The 24,706-nt window shown below is 35.4% G+C and overlaps 1 protein-coding gene across 1 annotated transcript in view; it reads left to right on the top strand.

Annotated features, from left to right (window-relative positions):
- Positions 1-24,706, top strand: part of AK9 (adenylate kinase 9) — a 52,839-nt gene that overhangs the window by 8,488 nt on the left and 19,645 nt on the right. The window contains exons 6-21 of the mRNA XM_072331671.1: positions 73-185; positions 1,788-1,967; positions 2,647-2,772; positions 3,138-3,212; positions 4,174-4,272; positions 5,447-5,586; positions 5,659-5,839; positions 6,280-6,424; positions 7,268-7,390; positions 8,499-8,623; positions 9,326-9,482; positions 11,174-11,291; positions 11,630-11,697; positions 16,464-16,565; positions 21,985-22,191; positions 23,731-23,852. Coding sequence (XP_072187772.1) covers positions 73-185; positions 1,788-1,967; positions 2,647-2,772; positions 3,138-3,212; positions 4,174-4,272; positions 5,447-5,586; positions 5,659-5,839; positions 6,280-6,424; positions 7,268-7,390; positions 8,499-8,623; positions 9,326-9,482; positions 11,174-11,291; positions 11,630-11,697; positions 16,464-16,565; positions 21,985-22,191; positions 23,731-23,852 — 2,081 coding nt within the window. The remainder of the gene's footprint in view (positions 1-72; positions 186-1,787; positions 1,968-2,646; positions 2,773-3,137; positions 3,213-4,173; positions 4,273-5,446; positions 5,587-5,658; positions 5,840-6,279; positions 6,425-7,267; positions 7,391-8,498; positions 8,624-9,325; positions 9,483-11,173; positions 11,292-11,629; positions 11,698-16,463; positions 16,566-21,984; positions 22,192-23,730; positions 23,853-24,706) is intronic.

The raw sequence follows: 24,706 nt of genomic DNA, 5'->3' as shown, positions 1-24,706 counted from the left end.
GAAGGAGATAACTATAACTACTTGTATATTTGTAATAACTTTCTAAAAGATTTGTTAATATGTACTCTGCAGGTTATGTTCTCAGTGGATTTCCTTCTCTCTCAGAGGAATATATGACTGTTTCACAGCAAATGGAGAAAATAAGAAATCTGAAATTAAAACCAGATTTCCTGATTAACATTAAGGTAATGTCACTTTCAATAACTTGCTAGTCATTTGCCTAATTATTAGAAGACTTACATATTGCATAAGTCAGAAGATAGTATTTTTTCCTATGCTTTTGAATATAGCATTTATTGAGAGGTAATGAATTAGTCTCTTTTATAGTGGACTAAAATTCCACTAGTTGGTTCTGTTATAAGCACTAACCATGTAAAATAATGAGTATGTCCTACAACTCAGTCAAATCTATAGTCCTTGCATTCCTATTGTACAAGTACGTACAGTCATGAACACACCCTTCCTGTAGTGTTTCATTATGAACTAGATTCTTTCCTCCTTATACTCCAAATGTGTTGAATGGGCTTCTGAGACATCATTGAATAGTGAGCATCTGGTATTGTATGCTAAAATGTTGATTCTTGTTGCTGTATTTGCATGGTTTGTCAGATGCTAAGACTTCATGCATGGGCCAACTCTACCACTTTGCCAGAAAAGTGACAGAAAACCTACAAAAAAAGAATCATATCTGACCAAATTCTTCTTCCCTGTTTCACAATGTGCTATGTCATATGGCAGTCAGTGTCAGCCATATGTCTCTTAGAGTGTAAATATAGAAATATCCTGAAGTATTGCTGCATTTCAAGGAATACCTTAGGTAGTGTGTGTACTATGACTTTTGCTAGCAATGTGATCTCAGAAGCTCCGTCTTCCTCTATAGAAATTGACTTTCCCTTTCTGTCACCTTTTGAGCTCATTGACTGCAACGTTTTCTTGTTATCTCAGATTTTTTCACTCATGTTTGAAGGATAAATTTTAGTAATTCAGAAGGGAAGAAAAATTATTTATCATATTCCTCCTATAGTTCCGCAGTATATATCAATTTAAGATATCAATTTTAAGGCTACATCCAGATTTACCCATTGTCCTGGTTTCTGCCAATGTAGTGTTAATAGCAAATAGTTTTTATGAAAACATGAGTTCTATTTTATTTCCAAATCTCTCCCTGATTTCACTTGGGAAGGGGGGAAGGAGTGATCAAAGAAATGTGTGATGCTTACCTGCCTGCCAGGTTAAACCACAAGATCTGTGTTTAATGTTAAACTAATATACTCTGCAGGGATTTTTGCAGAAAAACCCATGCTTATTCTTCCAGAGCTTCAAACTGCTGAAAATCCTTAACCACTGAGACAATATCACTATGTTTTTGGTAACAGTTAAGATCTACAAGGTCAGAGGTACCTACTAAAATTGATTTAATCTTGCTCAAGTCAAAACCTCTTTAGCATTGACTGCAAGAGCAATCAGAAGCCTGTCTGCAAAAGATTCATTCCTGAACTACAGCTGCAAATAACTAAATATGGCAAAATGCACTCAATTAGTAGCTACATTGCTGATACAAAATGTAAAATGCTGAAGGGGATAACTTATTAAATATTTTATTTTTGCCCCAAGTAATTTTGCTGTTGGTAAATGTGTTTATTTGTCTAGAATTTGTTAAAGAAGAAGTTTATGAATCCAAGTATTTGCCAAAGAGTTTCCTGTTCCCCATATTCTGCAGGTTTAGGAAGCATAATATGATTATAGCAGTACACTAAATACATTTCCTTTTACATATTCCTTGCTAGTGTTCAGACTATGACTTATGCCAAAGAGTATCAGGACAAAGGCAACGCCCTGATTCAGGGCAAATATATCAGAGGAAGCAGTGGGATCCCAGTCTTATAGAAAAACAAAAGAAAAGTAGTGATCAGCTTGAAGAGGAGAATGAAGAAGCTGAAGCTGAAGCTGAAGAGATGGAAGAAGAGGTAAGTGATGCTAATTTCTAAAGAGAGTAAAGTATTAAAATGTACTGTGGATAAAGCAGAACAAATTCCAACATTCTAAAATATCACCATACTAGATTATGAACTAATTTTGCTGAGTTCTAATCTTAATTCAGTTTCTGTTCTTCTTTAAGCTATGTGGGGTAATGTTAAAATGATAGGTATAAATGACAGCAAGTGCTGATTAATGTATAGCTCAACCTAGAGTCAGCCCTGAACTTAGAAGTAGCTGAAGTGTTTCTTTCCCAAAGTTAAAAGGCTGGATCAGAATGATGACTTTACATTGCCTTGTATTTTTGTCTGAGAAAATACAAGAGTCATAAATTTTATTTGTTTTACTAGTGTATGTGGGATATAAACTTGTTTTCTGGATTTGGTGTTAGACTACTCCAAATACAATTTGTGTATTTTCATAAAGTAATTCATTTTAAATTTGGGTTGGATTCTAATTCTGGACACAGACTTACCTGTGCAAGTTCCAGTCACACAACTCTCAGTTTTCAGGTACTGCATCAGGAGTAGGATCACTGCCAGTAATAACTGGGCTCTTGTTGGGGTACTCCAGAGAATTATTATATTTACTTCTGGCTGTAGACAAAAATTTAGTTTAGTACATTATTTCTTTTCTTTACACTGAAGTATTTAACTTTTGCTTCCCCAGATTGAGCAAGATTCACTTAAGATGTCAGAAATGATTCATCAGTTAGTGCAAAGACCTGAAGATATGCTTGAAAATATGGAGGAAAGAGTTGGCTTGTATAAAGATATAATGCTTCGTTCTTTAGAAGTAAGAAAAAGAAACAAAACATCATGATAATTCTTTGTTTAAAATATCATACAATATTTTGAGTTTTTGTTTGATTGTTTGTTTGCTTTATTTGAGACATTTAATGGCGATGAGCACAAGGCACACTACAACATTTCCCCAAGTTCTGAAACATATACCGAAATCAATGGGACAAGATTTTCATATCTGATTCTTAATTTTACTCTGGAATCTTGAGATATTTTAAGACATCAGTTCAAAGAATCTTGAGTATACTGAAATCCCCAGTAGTCCAAGCTTTGATATTTACAGGAACAAAATGAGCTTCAATGTCATTATCTGGTTAACTATACTCAACTGATGAATGTGTCTTTGTTCTTAAACAGGTTTTAATGGCTGAACAGGATTCACAGTATCTTATTGAACTGGATGGAAATCGGGAACCAGATGAACTTCTTGCTGTAAGTAAGCTATGTACCAACTTAATCAACTTCCACTAGAAATTAATTTCTCAGTTCTGTGGATTGTTTGCTTTCTTAAGATGGTAACATATTTTTAAGTTCAGTATAAAACTCACCTAATTATTATTATAAAGCATCGCCTTTGAAATGTGTACTTCTATTGCTCTGTAAAACAACTATATAATTTGCAGAGCCCCAGGCTTACATGTATGGTACAGGGCAATATTTCCAGGTAGACCACAAACCCCTTTACAGCGTATCCTTCCCTTTTCAGTGCTTTATAGATTGCATTAGTGTTGAGAATAAATACAAGCATGTGAAATTAAAACATTTTTGGTATGATATATTTACAGAACTGGCTTAACGTGCTGATACCTGAAATAATGACAGAATTTTTATGATCTTTGATAGTGTTTTACAGTGTAACAGAGGACTTCATTATTTTCACTTTGACAGTTCTTCTGAGTCTTTATACTGAGATTCTTAGCTTTTAACTCAGCAACTTATTCTCCCTATTAAAAATTACAGTGATAAAATCTGATGATAAATAATCTTATCCCCTGCCTCAGCTGTAAGACTTGCTTTAAGTATGAATCTAAAATATAGAGTTGAAAAGGAAGGGAGATATTGTCTTTGACAATGTAGAAGGTGAGCTGTTCATGTTTGTTCTGCTCTCCTGTTTGAAATGAATTGAGTAACATTTTGTATTTAAATTTATGCTTGACTCCTATGGATCCTATGGATCATACAGGGAAAAAAAACACTCACATCAATTTGCACAGCCAGTATATGAAATTTCATCCGGTATGATTTGTGAACATCACAACCAAAGGTTCATACTAAATGCAATGAAGCTGCTTAATGCTTTCCAACGATTTTACCTATGAACAAGGCAAAAACTATTATGGAACTATTCCATTCCATTCCATGCATTGGTACTGAGTCAGTCATTTCTTTTCAGTCAGTGGTAATTCGACTTCAGTCAATGGGTGTTCGAAATGGAGCTCCTATAATTAGGCTTCAGAGTCCGCAAGAAGAAATGTTGGAGGGAGTGGAAAATGTAAGTGTGATTTTTCCGAAATGTGATTGACTGCAATAATAATCATAGTATTTATTTTTTTTCTTCAATGAACTTACACTGTAACGTCTTTCTTTCATTGCAACCAGTTTGTTTTGCCATACAATAAGGGCATATTTGCATGTTTTGTAGCTTCATTTTCTAGAAATGCGAATTTAAGATAATTGTGGATCTGAAATCCACCTAAAAATTTGAATAAAGACCTGCAATTAATAAAGATAAGCTGGGTGATTTTAATTAATTTTTGGAGAAAATATTTGTCTGAGCAGTGAAGAAAGAATAATCCGTTAGAAGAAAATAGTCAATTTTATCTCTTTCAGATTAAATACATTCTATGTTATTGATCGTATCACTTTCTTCTGAAACATCGCCAGCTCTGTTGCACACTTTTTGGTATTTTGGTAATAGAATGCACATGGGAATAAAGAGGAGAACAGGATTTATGCAGTAAAAAATGTACCTAAACATGTTATTCTCTTTTTTTCCAAACATTCAGTTTGTTTTTCTGTTTGCAGTTGGGCATTGATCATATATTTTTATTGAAGTGTGTATTGTAACTTCAAGATCTATTCAGTAAGAGCTCGTTATTTTCTATGTAAAAATATTATTTTAATGCCCAGCTGCATAGATTCTGAAGGTCCTTCAGCAGGTCTTCGTAGCCAGCTCTTGTCTGGGTAAATTAGAGTAAACATAAACTTCAGAATTCACTCACTAATTGCCTTCTTTATTTTATTTACATTTAAACTTATCACACAATGTTTCCGCATACTTAAAAGGAATATTTTGGCCTTGCTATTCCCTGATCTTGGTCCTTTCTTCATCCCTTTTAGAAGAAAGCTTGGCTATTTTCTGTCTCCATCAATAAATGGCTTATTTGTACCTCTTAATCTTTTTAAACTTCTGGAAATAATTACTGAACCCTACAGGAACTATTTTAAGTACTTGTTGATTAACTGAAATTTAAAACCTGAATAGTTTATCCTTAACATTGCATTACGATTCTGATATATGCATGTATTTTTTAAAACATTTTTTAAAGCATGATTTGATTTTCTGTTCAGATTTGCCTGCTCTCCAATAAAATATTGCACAGAACAAGGCACATGTCACTTTGTACAAAAATTGCATATGCATTTATTTCCGTTTTAATAAACAGGATGAGATTCTCCGTGTTCTGTCATCATTCAAGCTAATAGCACCCAGATACCGATGGCGTAGAAGCAGGTGGGGACAAGTATGTCCTGTGGCTCTCAAAAACGGTGATATTGTAATGGGAATCCCAGAGTTGGCTGTCAGGTTAGTGGAATTTAACAATTATATTTCTGTTCTGTAAGACAGCTGTCTAAATCTGTTCTCTTCTGCTTAAAGTTTTCTAGGTAAAATGTACGTGCTGTCATCCCCAGAGGCACTGAAAATGTTTATGTTGAATCCGCGCCCTTACTTGTTACCACCAATGCCAATGCCTCCTTGTAAAGTTCTAGTATTTGGTCCTCCAATGTCAGGGAGAACGACTATTTGTAACCTAATTGCAAACAAATACAAAGGAAAGGTGGGTTTGTAAATGTCTTATGTAACACAATTATCAGCTAAGATTTAGGAGTCTGTTAAATACATTCTTATTTTTGTTGTGTCATTAGCATACATACTGCAAACATTAACAATATTACTGCAAGTATACATATTATACAAATGATAATATAGTGAAATTCATTTACATAAAGTACCTATTTTTCTCCTCAGTGTCACACAAATGTTTGTCAGTTTATCTGAGCAAAAGAGTATTCTGAATATATAGACATGTATAAACTAATTAAACGTAATCACAAATTAGAAACTATTTTATGCACACATTAAAAAACCCACTTAAATTATATGTAAATTTTCTAAAATTTACAGAGCTTTTCCAAATTCATGTCACTGTACAGCTGTTGGGTCCAGTCTCGTATGTGTCTTCTGTACTATTCATATTTCTTCAAATAATTCCCCTAGGTTCTTGATATGGCTGAACTCATTCAATCTCATGTGGAAGAATTAAGAGAAAAAGAGGCTGAACGAATGCGAAGGGATGAAATAGAAAAGGCTACAGCAGCAGTGAAAGATAGATTGGAATCTGAAAAGCAATCGGAAGAACCAGGTGAGTAAGATGTTCTGTGGTCATTTAAGCTCTCTTTGGTATAGGTAATTTAACAGAAATAATTGCTGTCACTAGGAAGTGCTCTAGATTACTTATAAAGTATTATAGAAATTGTTGTGTTTACTGTGTGTGAAATAAGAACCAAAGGAACATGAAGTGCAGGGAAGCTGAGTAGAATTCAATATTTTTGGTATTATTTATAAATATTCTAAAGTAGATGACTGTGAGTGTTATAAGTTTTCCAAGCAATTTTTGAAAGAACAAATTGATTCTGACTGATGCTGGTCAGAAACTTTCCATTAGAACAACTTTCTGAAAAGCTAATATTTGCAAAACTGAAATTTTCTTCAAGAATGCAGCTTCTATGAACTCCTGAACTAAAGATTTTACACCTCGAGGGAGCCTTCCAAAAATGTTGTCTCAGATTGGACACAAGATTCTCTGTCTCTGGTCATATCTAGACTTCTTAAGCTGCCTACATATCTGTAGCTTGATGAATATGGGAAATATTTTAAAACAACGAAAACAACACTATATTTTAATATCTCTTAAAAAAAATATTTTAATTTAATACTGTGCTCAGATGACATCTAGCTCAAACTGAACCACACCATTCCCTTCTGGGGATCAGCAAGGGGGGGTATGAAATCTGTTGAACTTGAAAAAGTGTTCAGGACTTGTGTATTTTTAAATCTTGTCTGGCTCTCATCATCTTTTTGATCTCTTTTCTCTGAAGGGTAGGCATGAATCCATTTCACATGGATTTAGTGGTGAAGTATTTGTGTAAAAGAATTTCCTACTTCTCTAGTTTTCCATGACTCTATTATGGTTTTGTAATTATAGGAGGCTTGGAAGAAGAACTTAGTGCCGAAGAAGCAGATAATTCTGAAGAAACTGAGAAAATGAGAAAAGAAGTACACTTTGAAGAGGGGAGTAGTACAGAAGAATCTGCTGTCATCCCAGAAGGTAAAAATTAAATCTTAGCTATTCTAAGCATGCTATTCCATGCTGTCACAGCGTCTTGCCAATTAAAAAGTGAAATATAATCTTGTTCTCCTCACTGTCGTGGGTTAGCCTAAAATCTACCTGCACCCAAGACAGGGGGGCAGTCGGCCCGCAGGCCGCTGGCCCAGAAGGAAAAGAAAACAGAGAAAAGGAAATAAATACAGCGGCAGCGATCTAAGGAGGCACACTATTTTACTAAATACTATATCGGAATACAGAATAACACAATATAATACAATATAATTGGAATTAAAGCTAACGAATCGAGTAAAATAAGAGAGAGTGAGTCCCGAAACCGAGAGGCCTACTGTAACTCTAGGCGAAACGGCTGGAACGCTCCCACACGGCTCTCCCCCTGGCTGGCAGGATCCAAGAGAGCGAGTCCAGCACTGAAGTGAGATTATATAGTCCTGGTCATATGACTGACCGTGGTGCTCCCTGGGACATGTAGTCTTCTTTCTGTGAGCAGCAGATTCGTCAAAATTATCTGTGCTTAACATGATGTTATGATGTGGAATACTGATAGCAAAATTACAACATTGCAAAACCATGACACTCACTTACACTTGTAGGACTATTCTAAATTTTTTTTTTTCCTGCTTGCTTATTTTGAGAAACCTAAAAAGAAATAGTAAATTTTGTAATTAAAATATATCTAGATTAGTTCACTTGATAATAATGTATTAGTGCACAGGTAAAACAAGCAAACAAACAAACAGTAACTTCTGTAGGAGCTAAGTGAGTGTTCTGATAGTAAGTTTGGTGTTTTTATTTACATTCTGTCTTTCTATAGCATAAGATCATTGCAAACTCTTTGATAGATAAGGGAATAGGTGTAAAGTCAAACACACACAGAAAAACAACTAAGTGAATAATAATACTCAGGCAATGCATTCACAGATACTATCTGATTCTTTCACAGTACTATTCTGTAGTATTGCTTACAATGACTGCTACACTGTTCTTCTGCTGTGGTTGCATTTCATTGCCAAGTAGTCAATTCTGATCAGAGGAGAAATATGAAAATTGTGAAGTGCTTAAAAAAAATCTGTTTTGTTAAAAATGTCAGAGTTAACTGATCACCACCCAGAAGATGAAGAGGTGGTGGAAGAAGCTGTGGAAGGGTCATCAGAATCTGAAGTTATGCTGTCACCTGAAACATATGCAGAAATACTGGAGAGAGCTATTGCAGAGGTAAAACTACAAGTACTCTACAGAAAAGCGCTTTCTTTCTAAGAGGAGTCTGTATCATTTTAGACATTATTAATATTATATAATATTAATACTAATATTATTAATATTAATTTTATAGTTTGTAAGATCAGTCTGGTTTATACGACATAGTCTGAAAGCTTATGTTGAGTTAATTAGAGACTGAGCAAGAGCATGAAAGTCAAATCTATTAAGGCTAATATAAAAATAGTATGTATGTATTAGCTTATATCTTCCGAAGTCCCCAGGCTACAAACTGTCATAGACTGGGAGAATTTTCTCAGAGTAGTATCACAGTAAACTTACCCCATTCTTACGTATTTAGTCACTGTTAAAGATCTCAACATCAGACAAAGTGTGTGAAAATAATTGCGTTCGCAGGTTTATCCTAGGTATAGACTCGTGCACTGGTTTGTATGTCTTGAAACTAAAACCTAAACTGTTTATAGGTAGCCCTAGAAAATGATTAATACACCCATCTGTCTTTGTTTAAAATGTTTTTATTTAATTCACATGTACAGCCGTAAATGCCTTTTTTTTTTTTTTTTTTTTTTTTTTTTTTAACATGATATTACAATAAGGAGTGATAACATTTAGGTAGTTATGTGTATTGTACAGCCTTTTTAAAGAGCTCACACTCTATATTAGTCTTTTTATGTTACTGAACCTGACATTTTATAACAGCTTACGAAGAAGAATAAAGACAGGTTTCCTGGTGCTCCAGAAAAAGGAGGATGGGTAGTGGATAACTTTCCTTTGTCAGAAGGTCACTGGTCAGCTTTGTCAGAAAGAGGACTTCTGCCTGACACTGTTGTCTGTCTTAAGGATACAGAAACTAATGGTTAGTAAATGAATACTTATGAAACTTAACCTTATCTCTTTTCTTTTACAAATCTGTTTATAGTCTCCTCTTCACAGTCAGTACTACTAGTATGTAGCACTGGACTCTCATGGACTTTCCCTTGCAGACTTTTATTTTGTGTTTGTCTGGCCACCAGATTGTAATTTGACTTTTTTCTGCCTGTGAAATCATTGACCTGTTTGTAAAAGCAGATTATGGGTTGTAAACTTTCTCTGCTTAAGAGAAAAGAGGGGAGTACTTGTATGCAGGCGTATCTTGTTCCCCATTCTGATGACAAAAAAGACTGAGGAACTTTCTACCCAGCTTGATCCATAGCTTAATATCCATGAACTGAGATGAAGAGATTTTGCTTTTAAGGTTTCAAGCAAGAAGGAAGGTTGCTACCATGTATGAAAAACTAAACAGATTCATGTATTACTATAAGTTTTGCTTGCCAAATCATGTCTTAATAGATTAATTGATTTATATCACACAGCAAGTTTTATTGCCCCATGACAATTTATATAATCATTACTTGCTCAACCCAATCCATTATCAGAATGTTTTTCAGTAGTAAAAACTGCCCTTTCAATGACAAAAAGCATCTTAATTTATGTAGCTGGCATGTAGTAAGCTAAAGTTAACGGAGTGATATTTACAGTAATAAGCGGAACAATATGGTGTAATGTTAATATCATATATGATTAGTTAATACTAAACTGCAAACAGCAGGAGTACAGTTTTAGCCTTTTCTGTGGGGAAAGGACTGAGGTGGGGTAGATGCTTTCAGAATTATTAACAAAAAAGATTAATTATTAATCAGAAAAGATTGACTAATAGTCTTTATATCAGAGAGTTTGGGCGTAAACAACTCATCTTGGGAACCATATTGATACAGGTCATTGCCCTTCTGTTTTCCTTTGGAAAGGGCAGACTTGTGGTCCACTGCAGAGGTTTTCATATGAAGACCTCTCTAGGGCTTTCAAAGTGTGTGTTCTTTTTTTTTCCTGCATGGCACACTTGTCTGCCCTTGGGGTAACTTATCTGTTATTAAACTCCTTATTTAATTCTTACTTCTTTCTGTCCCTAAATAATAATGTAGTACCAGAGTTAACATTTTCTGCAGCATTTTGAGTCACTACTTTGTAAACTGCTCCCTGAGGTAACCTAGATTAGCATAGCTGAACTGATTGAAATGAATTTCAGCCATGTAGCCATAAATCATAAATCTATTTCCCAAAGTAGAGAAGTCAATAGAGCTCCTAGAATGAACAGCACATTCTTCCTTACTGTCAACCAGCCTTAGTGGTATATGTATGCATAATTTCTGTATCTTTATTTGAATGTTTTTCATTTGTTTCTTCATCGTTTCTTTTGTACACATCCAAACAAAATAAATGCCAGAGTAATGAATGATACATGGAAGTATAAAATAAATCCTCTCAATGCTCTATTACCTCACAATCTTAATCATAACTATGCTGTATCCCAGATTCATTTTATTAGGTGCTTGAAATTGAGAACGAAGCTCTAAAACCCTATGAAACAGAATTATAACATTTCGGTGGTGTGTATACCTTTTCCAGGCATTAAAAAGAAGTCATAGAGTTGTTTATCATTTTTATAGCTCAAAGAATTTCAGGCTTGTACAGCTGCATAAAACTAATTATTGTTGTATAATTGCATTGCAGGAGGCTGTATACTACGCAGAACATACTTAGCAAATAAAGATGAAATTAATGCTAAGATTTTGAAAAGACTGGCAAAAGAAGCATTAGAAAAGGGAGAAGAAGAAGAAGAAGAGGAAAGGTAAAATACTCAATGCTGGAACATTTAAAATGACTACAAGAAAATTCTGGCTTTACTTTGTATTGGAAGTATCAGTGCATTTATCAATCGACACAAGTGCACTAAAAAAATACATTAAGCCTGGTCCTGGCGGATGTGTAATAATCAAGTATGGGTTAACTTTGAGAGATATCTTATTAGATTAATACCTACATGGCAGAAGATTGTTTTGCTAAATTCATTTTCATCAGCCGTTTTGTTACGATGTTACAATAACATTTTAAATCTTTAGATTTGATTTTTATTTTGCTTCAGTGGTGTTTATGTAAGTCTTAAGAGTAATAATCTTTCACTTATAGAAGAGAAATGCAGGAAATGCTGACATCAGAGGGAGAAGAACAACCTCAAGAGGATGCTGAGGAGAAAGGTGGAAGCATTTATCATTTGACTTTATATGTGTTTCAAATGATTGAGCAAATTGGTATTTATGCAGATCTTACAGGTTTGATTTTTATTTTATATTCAGCAGCTAGAAAAATGATTTCATACTGCTATCTGTAGACGCTTCGCTGATTTGGGCACTCAATTTATGTGGTATTCTTAATGGATGCTGCAGAATAAAGATGTAAATTAAATCAATCAGCACAGTTGCATCTTCCAGTAAATATGAAAGAACTCTCTATCTCCTGTCTAGTAACTTATTTTAAGTGGGCTATCAATTATCTTCATACTTCAAACTCTGTATTAGACTAATACTTCAAAAGTCTGTATTAGAAAACATTGCTAGAATTTGGCAAAACAGCTAATCAGAAAATGACGAAATGTGCTAGCCTTCGGAAAGCTCAGCCTGAAGCAGTTAAAGTGGAATATAAATTTCTTCAGTAGTGGGTGTTAACATCTGTTAGGAGTTGCTGTATCTGGTAGCAACAAACATCACAAGTTGCTGAATTCAGTAACTCACTATAGGTGAGGCTGCTACAGCTCCATGTCCCCATGTCCAGCTAGTAATGAGTCAGAGTATGTACCCTCAATCTCCTTTTCATCCCCTTGGCTCTCTTGTCCATGCTTGTTTTTCCCCAATCCATTTTAATTCCCTTTCTGAAATAACTCATGTAATGTTATAAGTCTCTCAGAATCTCAAACTGTTATTCTTAGCATTTCCTAATGAATCTCACTCCCCTGTAGGGAGTAATCACAGTATCATAGAATGGCTTAGGTTGGAGGGAACCTTAAAGATCATTCAGTCCCACCCTCCTGCCTTGGTCAGGGTTATCACCCCTGGCTCAGGCTGCCCAGGGCCCTGTCCAACATGGCCTTGAGCACCTCCCAGGCTCACAACACCTTGCTGTCCTCTGAATAAAGAATTGCTTCCTAACATCTAACCTAAACCTACTCTCATTTAGTTTAAAGCCATTTTCCCCTTGTCCTGGCACTGTCAGACTGTTTTAAATGTTGGTCCCCATCCTGCTTATAGTCTCCCTCCCTTAGCCAGGAAGAGCCTCTCTGTTTGAATTGTGTCTATTGGGTCTTATGCTCAGACAATGCCTTCATCATCCTCTTTCAATGACCCTGAGGGAAGCTGAGTTATGTTTGTTCTGATTAGATAATCAGGTTTCCCCAGCCTCTTATCATTCCTTCATTCATTTGTGCTTATGGAGATTAGCTTTCCATAACGTAACCTAACTACTTTGAAAGAAATCTGAGTTACATGAAGTTCCTAATAATAATAATGTTAATAAAGTTCCTTCTTTATACTAGAATTATGTTATGCTTTGTTTCTAATAATGAGAATATAATTGTCCTGGTCAAGAATAAGTACTGTGTGAGGAGTGAGATTTTGGAGGCAGGTCAACTGTCACAAACAAGGTGGATTTCTGCCCCTATGACAATAGTCAGGTTAACATTTAGAGTTAATTCCACTTAGTTTCAACACATTTTGACCTCAGTAATAAAACAAGAAAAGGTTGCAAGGTTGAACTTTCCTTTTTTGCCTTCTTTAATCACTTCCAACTTCTTTAGAAGAATGTTGTTGTCAGATTTGGATTTGCTGTCAAGATGAAATACCATGCACAAGGGTCTGTTTCCACATTAAGAATGAGACTTGAGATTTAAGAGGATTTTCTTTCTCTGCTATGATGTCCCTGGGTAGACTAAATCATCACCAAAGACCTGGATCTGAAATTAAAAGAATTAAGTTTTAATATAAAACTTATTCAGAGCTGTGCACAGCAGAACAAAAATAACTAATGGTAGAAGTAATAACGTAATACTCTTGTGCTATCAACACGTGCTAAGTCCTCGTCCAGAGAAAAATCATGTTTTCATACGCCTACATTTGATTTCAGTAATCAAACACTGACTCACCAAAACACTTCAGTCCTGTTTCTCTTAGCCTAACATCTTTTATTTCACATGTAGTGCCATCAGCACATTGACTGCAGCTTTTCTCCCATGTGAGATGTCTTTCTATAAATATAAATGAATTCTACATAGTTGTTTTTTTTTATGGCAATTATGGTGTAAAAATGAGAATTCAAAAAAAAACCTACTCTGCAGCTGCGGTTGTGCTCTTTGGATGTCATTTAAGTGTGCATTTTAGTAACTCCAATCCTTGTAACCTCAGTGGGATGTTGAATTAACTGGGATTTGCTTCAGGACTGAACATATTCAGATTTATAGTACTATCAGTGTTTAAGAGGAAAAAGTAATGAGCAAGGTACTTACCTGTCTCTTAATGAGATTAAAAGTACATAGGACCGGGTAAATTTATGAAATATATTTAAATGAGTTCAACACTGAAAGTGCCTGTGAAGCACACACACACACACACACACACACAGATAAAATATTCAGTAAATCGAGCTCCTAGCTGAAAACCTTTGTCCCTTTTTCACATTTCATTATTCCAAGCTTAAATTACTTTCAGTTTTTATATTGTTTACATACTTTTCAGCAGCATTGTGTGAGTATGTACCATAAGACAGCTATTTAACTTCATAAGAATATATTTTGGGCATTGTAAAAGAATTATACAGCTTCAGTAGAGGTAGAGGGACACTGGGTTCATTCCAACCTTCTGGAGATAAAATTTGTGTATATCTTTCCTACGTTTCAGCAATAAAATACTCCACACAACTGATCCTGATCATTAAAGCAAACAGTTGTCATGTCTTAAGACTTTATTTTCTGTATTTTACCCATCAACCTTGCTTTCCTGCTGGAAATTATCTCCTCATTCTCACAGATTCAAGAGGAGCAAATGTATGCCTATGCCTCAGTCACAGATAGAACAAACCCATGTTCAGAGTATGAGACCTGGAGGAGATGGGGGGGTTGTGAATACCTGAAGGTGGGGTGCAATGAGGACAGAGCCAGGCTCTTTTTAGTGGTACCTAGTGCCAGGACAAGAGGCAAGGGGCACAGACTTCAGCACTGGAGGTGCCCTCTGACCATCAGGAAGAATTTCTGTGCTGAGAACATCTTCAAAGACTGCCCGGGCATTCTGCTCTGAGTGTCCCTGTTTGAACAGGGGTTGGGACAGGCAGACCTAGATGTCCCTCCTAACCTTGGCCCTTCTGTGATTCTGTAATACTGATCCATCTCTTTTCTCACATTACAGATGGTGGAGGATTAAATCAGTGTCCATCTCTTTAGGGTTTTTTTTGTTTGTTTGTTTGTTTTTGCTTTTTAATCCTTTTGTGATATTATATTTAGTAAGTCATTTTCAAAAACAATGAAAATAAATGTGATGAAGCCTGTGCTGTATATCTATAACATTTTAGGATTTAGAAATGCTTTTTGGATTCAGTTTTAATTAACACATTTACCAAAGAGTTGACGTATGCCTCATTATACAGTCTGTAAATACATTTGCTTTGTTTATCTTGGCTGGCTTGCATCCTGATTTAATTTTTTTCTACCTCTGAACTAAAACTTTTCAGTGAGAATAGAGATTGAGCAAGGATAATTTATTAATCTGCAGATACTGAAATAGCAGTACACTTGTACCACCAACTTCAAAGCAAGCTGTAGTGATACTGACTTCACAGGAATTGTTTGTTCAGTCTTTGAGAAATATTCCATTGTCTTCAAAGCCACCTTCTGGTCTCCTTCATAAGCTGGACACAATAATTAGTCTAATCAGCATAATAACAGCACCTTAGGCAGAGAAATTCCAGATTTTCAAGCAGAAAGGTCATGAGAAATGTTTTCAATTGGATTCCAAGTACTTTGTACAACATTTGTCCATCTGCCTTTCCTGTACAGCACCAATCTTGTTAATAAAATCTCTAAAATACTCAGACACTGTGAAAATCAGGCTTGCTCAACTTCTCTGCCCAAACTATTTCCAATGATGTTTCAAGGATTATCTTTAATTAAGTTATTTTTGTACGTGAGGGTTTACATGATGTGAGCCTTAAGGTATCTTCCATTTTGCTTATACTTTTCTGCATGTCATTTTCCTTCTTGTGTGCATTATGGATTCTTGATTTTGTTAATACGGAGCAGTGAAGCTCATTTAGTCTGTCAGCATCCCTGTGGATATCTAAAGGAAATAAACAACAAGCAAAACATTGTCTTGATTTGATGCAAGCTAAAGGCCATGGGGTTTTATCTGCTAGTCATGTAAGAAGGTGCTTGTTTATGGGATATAGGAAGTTTCCTGATAGCGCATAAATTGGGAATTCAATTTGCCAAAAAAGAGATGAATGTGAGAAGAAATACTATAATTTCAGATCTTAAGATGCATGTCTAATAGGATTTGACTTTGGAGTAGTTGTTAACATGTTTAGATATACCATAGTATGATACTAAGGGCATAAGCCAAAGAAAGGCTTGTAGAAAAATGGAATATTCCTTATTGGCCAACTCACACAATCAGAAAAATGGCACCAGCTTTCAGGGCACAAGCCCTCCTTCATTATATACCCTCCTTCCTGCATTATATATAACACTTCTTTGCTTTACAGTCTTGTAACATCTGATAGGTGGTCTATCTTTACATAGATCAGGTTGTAAAATGTTTCAGTCAGTCTGCAACACCTAAACATCAAAGGCACTAATGCCTTTTTTGCTGGTGGTCAAATGTAAGAGAAATCAAATGTGATCTAAAACTATCTTTATTTCTGTAGTGCCTCCATTAGCCATCAATGGTTTTGTTAAAGTTACTAAAGATTTTATTCGTCCCCACAGAGCCTGAGGATGGTGGTAAGCAGCTTTCATCTGAAACTGAACAAGCATCTCAGAAACAGTCCAGTGATTCTGCAGATTACAAAGAAGAATCAGAAACCACAGGTTGGTCTTATAGCGCATCTAATTTCTCTTACTTGCTAGCATCATGAATTGCATGCTTTCCTTTTCTGCAAGTTTTTACTGTATTTGATAGTGGGCTGTGAATGTAATTCCTTACCTCTTTCTTTTATGGAAGTTTATTATGGGATGGTCAAGTTCAAGTTGCTTTAACGGTTATAAATGCAATTAAAGTAATATTATGTACACAGTGTTATCCATTTTGAAAACCACCACAAACACACTATTTCCACTACTGTGTGCAGTATAAGTAAGTAAATAAATAAACAAACACTTGTACAGGGAACTGCAGAAATAACAACATAAGGATTGCTAAACTTCCAGGCTACCACAGCCTCCTGTTTTCAGAAGTCCATGGGCACTTTTACAGTATGAAGTGAAAGCAGAGGGAAATCAGAGCAAGAAAAAGTTTAGAAAGTCACTGTTGTGAAGTATGACCAATAGAAAACCAAAGGGAAACCGAGAGAATGAAGAAAATACCAGGAAGGAAACAAACTACAGTATTCACAAAAGCTGTGTTTGATTTTAACAAATCCCAGCAAATACATTTTTAACAATATTTAACAAATACCCACATAAATAAAGAATGAGTAATCCATTCCCTGCTGCAAGGAATCCTGGAAAAATGGGGATGGTTGAAATGAACCATTATTGATGGAAATAATAGAAATAAGTCCTGTATTTCTCCTAATGATTGTTACATTAGCACTGTCCTGCTTTCAGCGTTCTAGTTTTCACATGGAGTCATGTTTTCTGCTTTTTGCAAGAGGTAAAATTCTGCTGCAACTGACTTCTCCCAAGAACACTTTGAGGGCAACTCATCTTCAAGGAGGACAGCCCACTTAGTATTTAAAATAAACATGATAAATTTTATCTATTAGAATTTTTAGAATATATTGAAGTCCAAGAAAGAAATTCAGCTTAAAACATTTCTCTTTAAATAGCAAGATGTTAAATATACACATTTTTTATGCTTTTTGTGTCACCACAATCATTATGCATTAGAAAAAATGGGCTTAATACGTAGACAAAACTGCTTTTTCCAAGCACCATAATTTAATACATGCAATGTAAGGCTGCCTACTTTTTCTATAATAGGATAAAAATTATCTGGTAGCATATATTTATAAGAAATGAAAAGTCTGTATTAAGCAAATTATAGGGTCTCTTTGAAAAAGACAAATGAAAACACATTCATAACAAAATACATGTCAGTTCCAAGGAAGGAAAGTGTCAGCATTATCCTACATTATGCCTTTCTGTTTATTTTGATAGCTAAATCCTTAGTGAAGAAGACACTCTGGCTTCTGTCTCAGCTTTGACAGGGTTTGAGAGTGGTCTGAGATGGGAACTCATCTTTTTCTGTTGTTGAATATGGACTGAGGGCAGAACAAGTCATATTTAATACCAGCTGAACACTGGAGGAAAAAAAATACATTAATGCCTCCCCTTCCCCACCAACTTACTTGGAGAATGTGTGGGCAGAGAGTGCCTTGGAGGATCATTTGTCTCTATGGAAACTACACTCAGTAAGAGCAAAGAAGGCAGGGAGCAAAAGATTGTGGGAGACTGCAGAATGGATATGTTCTGTGAAAGCTCCAGATTTAGGGGTGTGGAGGATTGTCTCGCATCACCTCAAGGAAAAGAAATTGACTAAGAACAGCACAGTTAGATAGACTGACACCTACCCTGCAGGAAACGTGTTTGGATTTTTAGATGCAGTTATTTTTAGACCATTACACTCTTTTTGAGATGTTTTTATTGGCCATGCTTTTTGTTTCTTTAAAAATCTCACTGTAGATCACTTTTGCAAGTAGAATATTATAACTCATATCTGATAGCAAAGGCATGGTTGCCTTACTTGAAAGTATTTTCAGGTATTTTCAGTCTCGTTGGTCCCTAAGACCTGCTTTGAAAAAAAAAAAACAAACTAAACCAAATGTCAGGGAGGGCAGGGATAGGATTTCATCCTAATAAGATTCAATCTGGGATTGTCCCCTTCCCTGGGATTGTAAATGTTTCTTCGTTTTATTTGGATCTGTGCAATCTGTTAATTCCTTGAGTATGTGACATTCAAAGCTGGATAAATTTCCTTAACCAAGAAAACTCTCAGGCAGAGGTAATATGATTGAATTATGTGTATCAAGTAGAGAACCAAATTCAGCATGAATTGTGAGTGTTCATGAAATTAAGGTCATGTGGAAAGATCTCTATTGAGAGAGTTTGTTACTGTGTTCAATACGCTGCCTCAGATGATGCAGCATATTCATTTAAATCCATTATTCTGCCTGTATATTTTCAAATTTTCATTACCCACTCAGAACTGTAAGGTTTTCAAAGGGCAGAACTCTAAAAGATGCTCTATTGAATGCTAGATCCAGAGAAAACACACGTTACCATCTTCTATACATTACTGCTTTGAGGTCCACAGTTCACAAGGCAGCACATGTGATTTCTACAGTGTGAATGTGCCAGGGATAACATGTGCAAGAAGCAGTTAGGGTAACCTAATTATGTATCCTTTACTTATTTCTTGATATCTGTGTCCCTAATGGAATCATCATTACATAACACATTAGTGCTGCTCAAATTTATACAGATGTCACCTGGCTATATCTCTACCTCATTTGGAATACATCACTGCAGCCTGAAACATAATTAACTGTGGCATTTGCACAACTTGTGTTTTAATGAACATAAAAAGGGAGGTAGTTTTATGTTTCTATTTAGAACCACAGAAGCAGAAAGCAATGTCAATGCAGGGAAGAGCTAACGTGATGTTATGGACATTAGCTTGGTAAAAAGCAAATGTTCATATGCATTTTCAAGAAGAAAATAATTCATTTCTAATTGCACATCAGACTATGTGACATCTGCAAAGTGTTTCTGCTTGAAGATATACCCACTTGCACCTTTGGTCTAATAATCATTCAGATGGAGTGAGGGTTGGCCACTGAGATGCTAGGCTAATATCTACGTACTGTTCAAAGCTGTAAAATGAGATGAATCACATTAATTATTCTTTGCCATCCACAAAATAAACAAATAAATAAATACTTGCCTAAATGCTTATTTGTTAACTTATTATTTAGAAATGGCTCAACTGCAATAAGGTTTTGCCATTCACATTGGAGACAGCATGTCAGGAGCTGCAAGCAGTATTTAATATGGCCACAATGGTGGGGCTATGGCACTGCCCCATTCAGGTGAATGGCAGCTGGGGGTATGGGGACAGCAGTGACATTTCCTTTAAAATAATAGCTTCATAGGTAGCTTAACCACACATTCTTTGACCAGGCTGTATTCTGGAAAATTAAATGTGGAATTTGTGGATTCAACAGTTCACAAGAGAAGACTGAGAGACACTCAGTTCTGGGAGGAAAGAACTAGAAAATTATAGGAAAACAGAAAATCTTTCTTGCAGCCTCAGTTCTGATGAGAGACAAACATGGTATATACTTTAAGTCCCAGCAAACTTATCAAGCTGTTTCCATCATTGCTCTCAATTGATCTTCTGTCTGTGAGTTAGAGAGAATGGTGTCAGCCTTGTTAAACTGAATGCAAAAGAAAAATGATAGGAGAAAAAAGAAAATCAGGGCTGAAATGTAGGAGGACGGTGAACAGGAACAGAAGCAACAACACACTGCTGCTGCTGGAGACGGCTCATGATTTAGCAAGGACAGGGAGGTGATAATGTCATTTAGGCTCCTCTGCACAATATATGTAATACAATGTCTTTTCTATCTGTTACTCACTAAAGAAGTTATTGTGTGCAAACATTAAAGTCCAAATTTTTGTGAGAGTTTCACAGTCCAAGTATACACAGAGGGAAGCCCGGGTATATTTTTGTGGCTTTTGTTTTTATTTATTTATTCATTTATTTATGTACTCTCCATCCTTGGAAGCACTCCAGGCCAGGTTGAATCCCCATTCAACTGAGCTGGGAGGTGGCAGCCCTGCCCATGGTAGGAGTTGGAACTGGGTGGGCCATAACTTTGCTTCCAACCTAAGCAATTCCATGTTACTATGATATAACTGTTATACTCCTTCTCCTATGAGTGCACTGTCTGGGCAGATGGAATTTACATTCACAGTCTTTTTCCTTGTATACCTATGGATGACTTTGAGCCTCTGGAGAAATAGTTTACACTTTTTGCATTATGTTGTTGATGCTTCTTAATATTATTCCATATATACTTACATCTGTGATGTGCTTAAATCACACAGATAAGGCTTGAAAGACAGAAGAAATTAATTCCCTCCTTCAGTTCTGTTGCAGACTTAGTTGTGATATCAGAAGTTTTCCAGTTCTCTAAACAAAGACATCAAAATACCAAGCTGTTTAACACCCACAGTTTCTGTCTCACATTATGGGCAAAAAGGTGTTCAGTGTATCTGCAGAGATTAAACTTTAGGTATCTAGCAATCAAGACATTTCCATTACAGAACATTATTTAAATACTGGATCATAATTTCAGTTTACCCATCATCTCACTTATGGCTAGAAGCACTGTTTGTAACTTAAGAACTCCTATACTGCCTTGTTTGGGATTTATCAATGTAGGATTTCAGTCTTTGCTACCTCCCACACATCCTTGATATTTACACAAAAATTAACTACTATTTAGCACTTTCTTTTTCCTTTCTCCTCAAAATCTTCTCTTTTCTCAGCAATTTCACTGTGTTGATCTTTATGTATCTGGATGTCTTTGAGTAAATTAATGCTTGATTTGTTAGCATGTGCATATAGAGATCTTGTGCCAGATGGAAAAAAAAACACACCACCTAGCAATCTGTATTATATTCCTATTCAAATAAACAGGGCATACTCCACTTGAAGAAGAGATACCCAACTTGCAACCTGAGCACTCCACTACAGATTTGGTAACAGAACCTGAACCAGTTTAGAACATTTTCTTTGCAGCGTATGCAACTTTTGCTCTCTTTATTTCTCCCTATATTAGCATGTTTCCATATGAACTCTGACCATACAGATAGTTTGACAAAAATTGTTCATTATTAAGTCATATTTTTAAATTAATTACATTATATATCAAATTAATGTATATTCATTATTTTGCTTTGTAGTAGAAAACATTATATTTACTTGTCTGCTGATTTAAATAATGATATGAAAATTTAGTTAAGTAACAGAACCTTACTTATTTTCTTGGAGAAGCATCAGTATATACCGTTTCAACTTAATGAATCTGACATTTTCAAAGTGTCTTCTTAAACTATTAATACAATAGTTTATAATCAGAAGAAGGGAAAAAAATAATCAGACAAGAATTATACTTCCATATTTGTGGAAAATAAAAGTCATCTTAAAGCATGATGATACTTTCTTACATGCAACACATTTTAAAGGGGCATTGACTTCTGTACATGATTTGATTTTCAGAAATCATGCTGCCTGAGTTTGAAGAGAATGATTTGCTAGATATGCCAGAAATGGAAGAAATTAAAGAGAAGATTGACCTCTTCATGAATGACTGGCAAACAATGGAGTCAGAAATCAGGCAGTCATCTCTAATTCAGGTTGCTGCTTTAGAGATTGCTGAGCAAACTCCAGAAAGTCTGCTTAGTCAAATTATCCTGGTTATGGAAGGTAAGTAGTACTGTTTCTGTGATTTATATTTAACATTCAAAGAGGGATTTGAAGATCTTGCATGATGAATATACTAGGGGAGAGGTTATACTTACTTACAGGAAGATTACTCACATGAAGCGAAGGACATTCTGCACTCTATTGGTGACCTGAGAAGCACAACTGCAGCCTTTAAGGCATTCAAAGACTTGGAAATATATATATTTGAAATGTATATATACAGCTGTACAAATATGTACATAATTGCTTTCTTATAATTCTGACATCAGTTTGGCTAGTTACTTGCCCTGTTTTGATGTGCTAGGATAAGTGTATGAGAACTGGACAAAAAGTAAAGGTTTGCTAATGTGTAATACTTGTTGAAGTCAATGAGACTTTCAGTGTGGTAATAATCTACCCACCTACATATGTTATGTTTCAAGACTGAATTTTTACAGTCTTAATATTTTTTTGGCAAGTAAACCTTCTTTACCAATGAGCTCAAATCTCTTAACAATTTTGAGTACTGGATAAATAGTAGTAATAACACACTTTTCCAATAGTTCATAGAATCCAAAAAAAGTGTTTCGTAAACTAAAACATCTATGCTGTTATGCTAACTTTAAAATAAAAACAAAAAAAAATTGACATGATTTTCCTCAATAAATAATATGAAGGAAATTGTTGCAAACATTAGTGCCACTATCCCCATGTGTTTGCATAGTACTTTTGTACTCGGAGAGCCCAGTAACCAGTTTACTTCAATCAAAAAGTAAATCAATTAGCAATTTATTTTTTCGGAAGAATCAATATATTAATAAGTGTAGGTCACTCTAATAGTAATGCCTCCTATTTATTTTCATAGAAACTACAACAGATACAAAGAGCACAATAACACTATTTGATGGAGAAAGTTCTCATCTACAAAACACTATTTTCAATACAATCACCACCATTAGTTATGCAGTTTTGCCAGAGATGAAGAAACCTGCATGCCACCCTTGTAAAATCTGCACTAGCTGTTCATGGCCATCAGAAATATGGCTTATCTTTCACGTCACTGTTGCTATCCACTGCCCCACTGTGTTCACATCCACTGTTCTGTCTCCATCAACATTCAGCAATCACCAAAGAATGTCAGTGGGCACAGTTCTTTTCCACATGGAGGAATTCAGTGACACAACTTTGTTTCATCCTCACTTCCATGTCAGATGTCGCTGTGTCAGACTACCCATTTGCTGCCATCTGCTGCACAGCAACACCTCATAATGGAATACTGATAGGACAGTTCATTCTCTATTACTGTAGCACCACCACCATCCACCTCTGATGTTCTGGGCCAACATAATGTAACAGGAGGCGTTCATTTTGGAGTAGCCCTCATGCATTTATTTCATACATCTGGGAAGAACATTTGTTCTTTGAGTAAGAGAAACGGAATATAGAAATGGGATGATTTACTGCCATGTACATGCTTACTTTTATGGATGAAGAGAATATATTTTGATGTAGCCCAATGAAAAATATGAAACAGGAAAAAAAAAAAAATAACCTTTTCAGAACCTTTTAAATATCGTGCTTGGGAATTATCAAATGAAGACCTAGATGAGGAAGCAGAAGACCTAGCTGCTGAGGCAGAAGCTGTAGAAGATAATGAAGCTGAGGAAGAGGAAAATGAAGAAGTAAGAATGCTGTCTTTAACTACTTTAACTCAGTTGATTTTAACTCAATTTCAGTTTGGTCTGTATCCCAGATTTATCAGTTTTTGCATCTAGTTTTGTATGATCCATTTTCAGCCTTCTTTGTGAATAAATCACATGCTTCAAGAAGAGTTTCATTGTATTCCTTTGTTCTGGCTGATAGATTTTATTCCAACAAGAAGCATAAATGCCCCATAGAGCAGAGAGAATGAATGATTTGTCGTGTGGCTAAGAGGGGTTTTATTAAAAGAAACAAACAGGATCTTTAATTACTGTCAACCAACAGTGATTCTGTGAGCCTTCATGTAAACTTTGGAAGAGGCAACGCAAAAGTCCTCGTGTTCAATCTTCAGCTTCATCTCAGCTACTGAGCTAACTAATTTTAATAAAACACTACTTTTAATGAATTAAAGTTCTAGATTCACCCTTATTTTCATCCTTCATTTAAAGATGTCCGTCCCCATATTTAACAGTGCAAAATATCTATATACTGTACAAATAGCTTTTTAGAACTTAATTTTAATGGACAAATCGATTCCATACTAGCAGCTTTCACTGCCCTTTCTGAAAAGTCTACTTTCTTCTTCACATTTAGAAGCAAGAAACAGTAAGTTTCAAGAACACAACAGGAACAGATTTTATCATAGATACTCCTAACCTAATTTTAGTATTCAACCACTGACAGTGATGTTATCATTTGGAACTTAGAATGGCCATTCTTTTCTCAAGAATTATCTCACTACAGTGGACAGTTTTCTGACAGAATCTAAAAAAGGGCCTGTTTTTATAGCCTCATATTTATCTCGAGAATACAGTTCTCATTCAGTGCTCTGTTG

Source organism: Excalfactoria chinensis, chromosome 3 (genome assembly GCF_039878825.1).
Source record: "Excalfactoria chinensis isolate bCotChi1 chromosome 3, bCotChi1.hap2, whole genome shotgun sequence".
In the NCBI taxonomy this organism is placed as follows: Eukaryota; Metazoa; Chordata; class Aves; order Galliformes; family Phasianidae; genus Excalfactoria; species Excalfactoria chinensis.
This window is presented reverse-complemented; position numbering and strand designations above follow the sequence as displayed.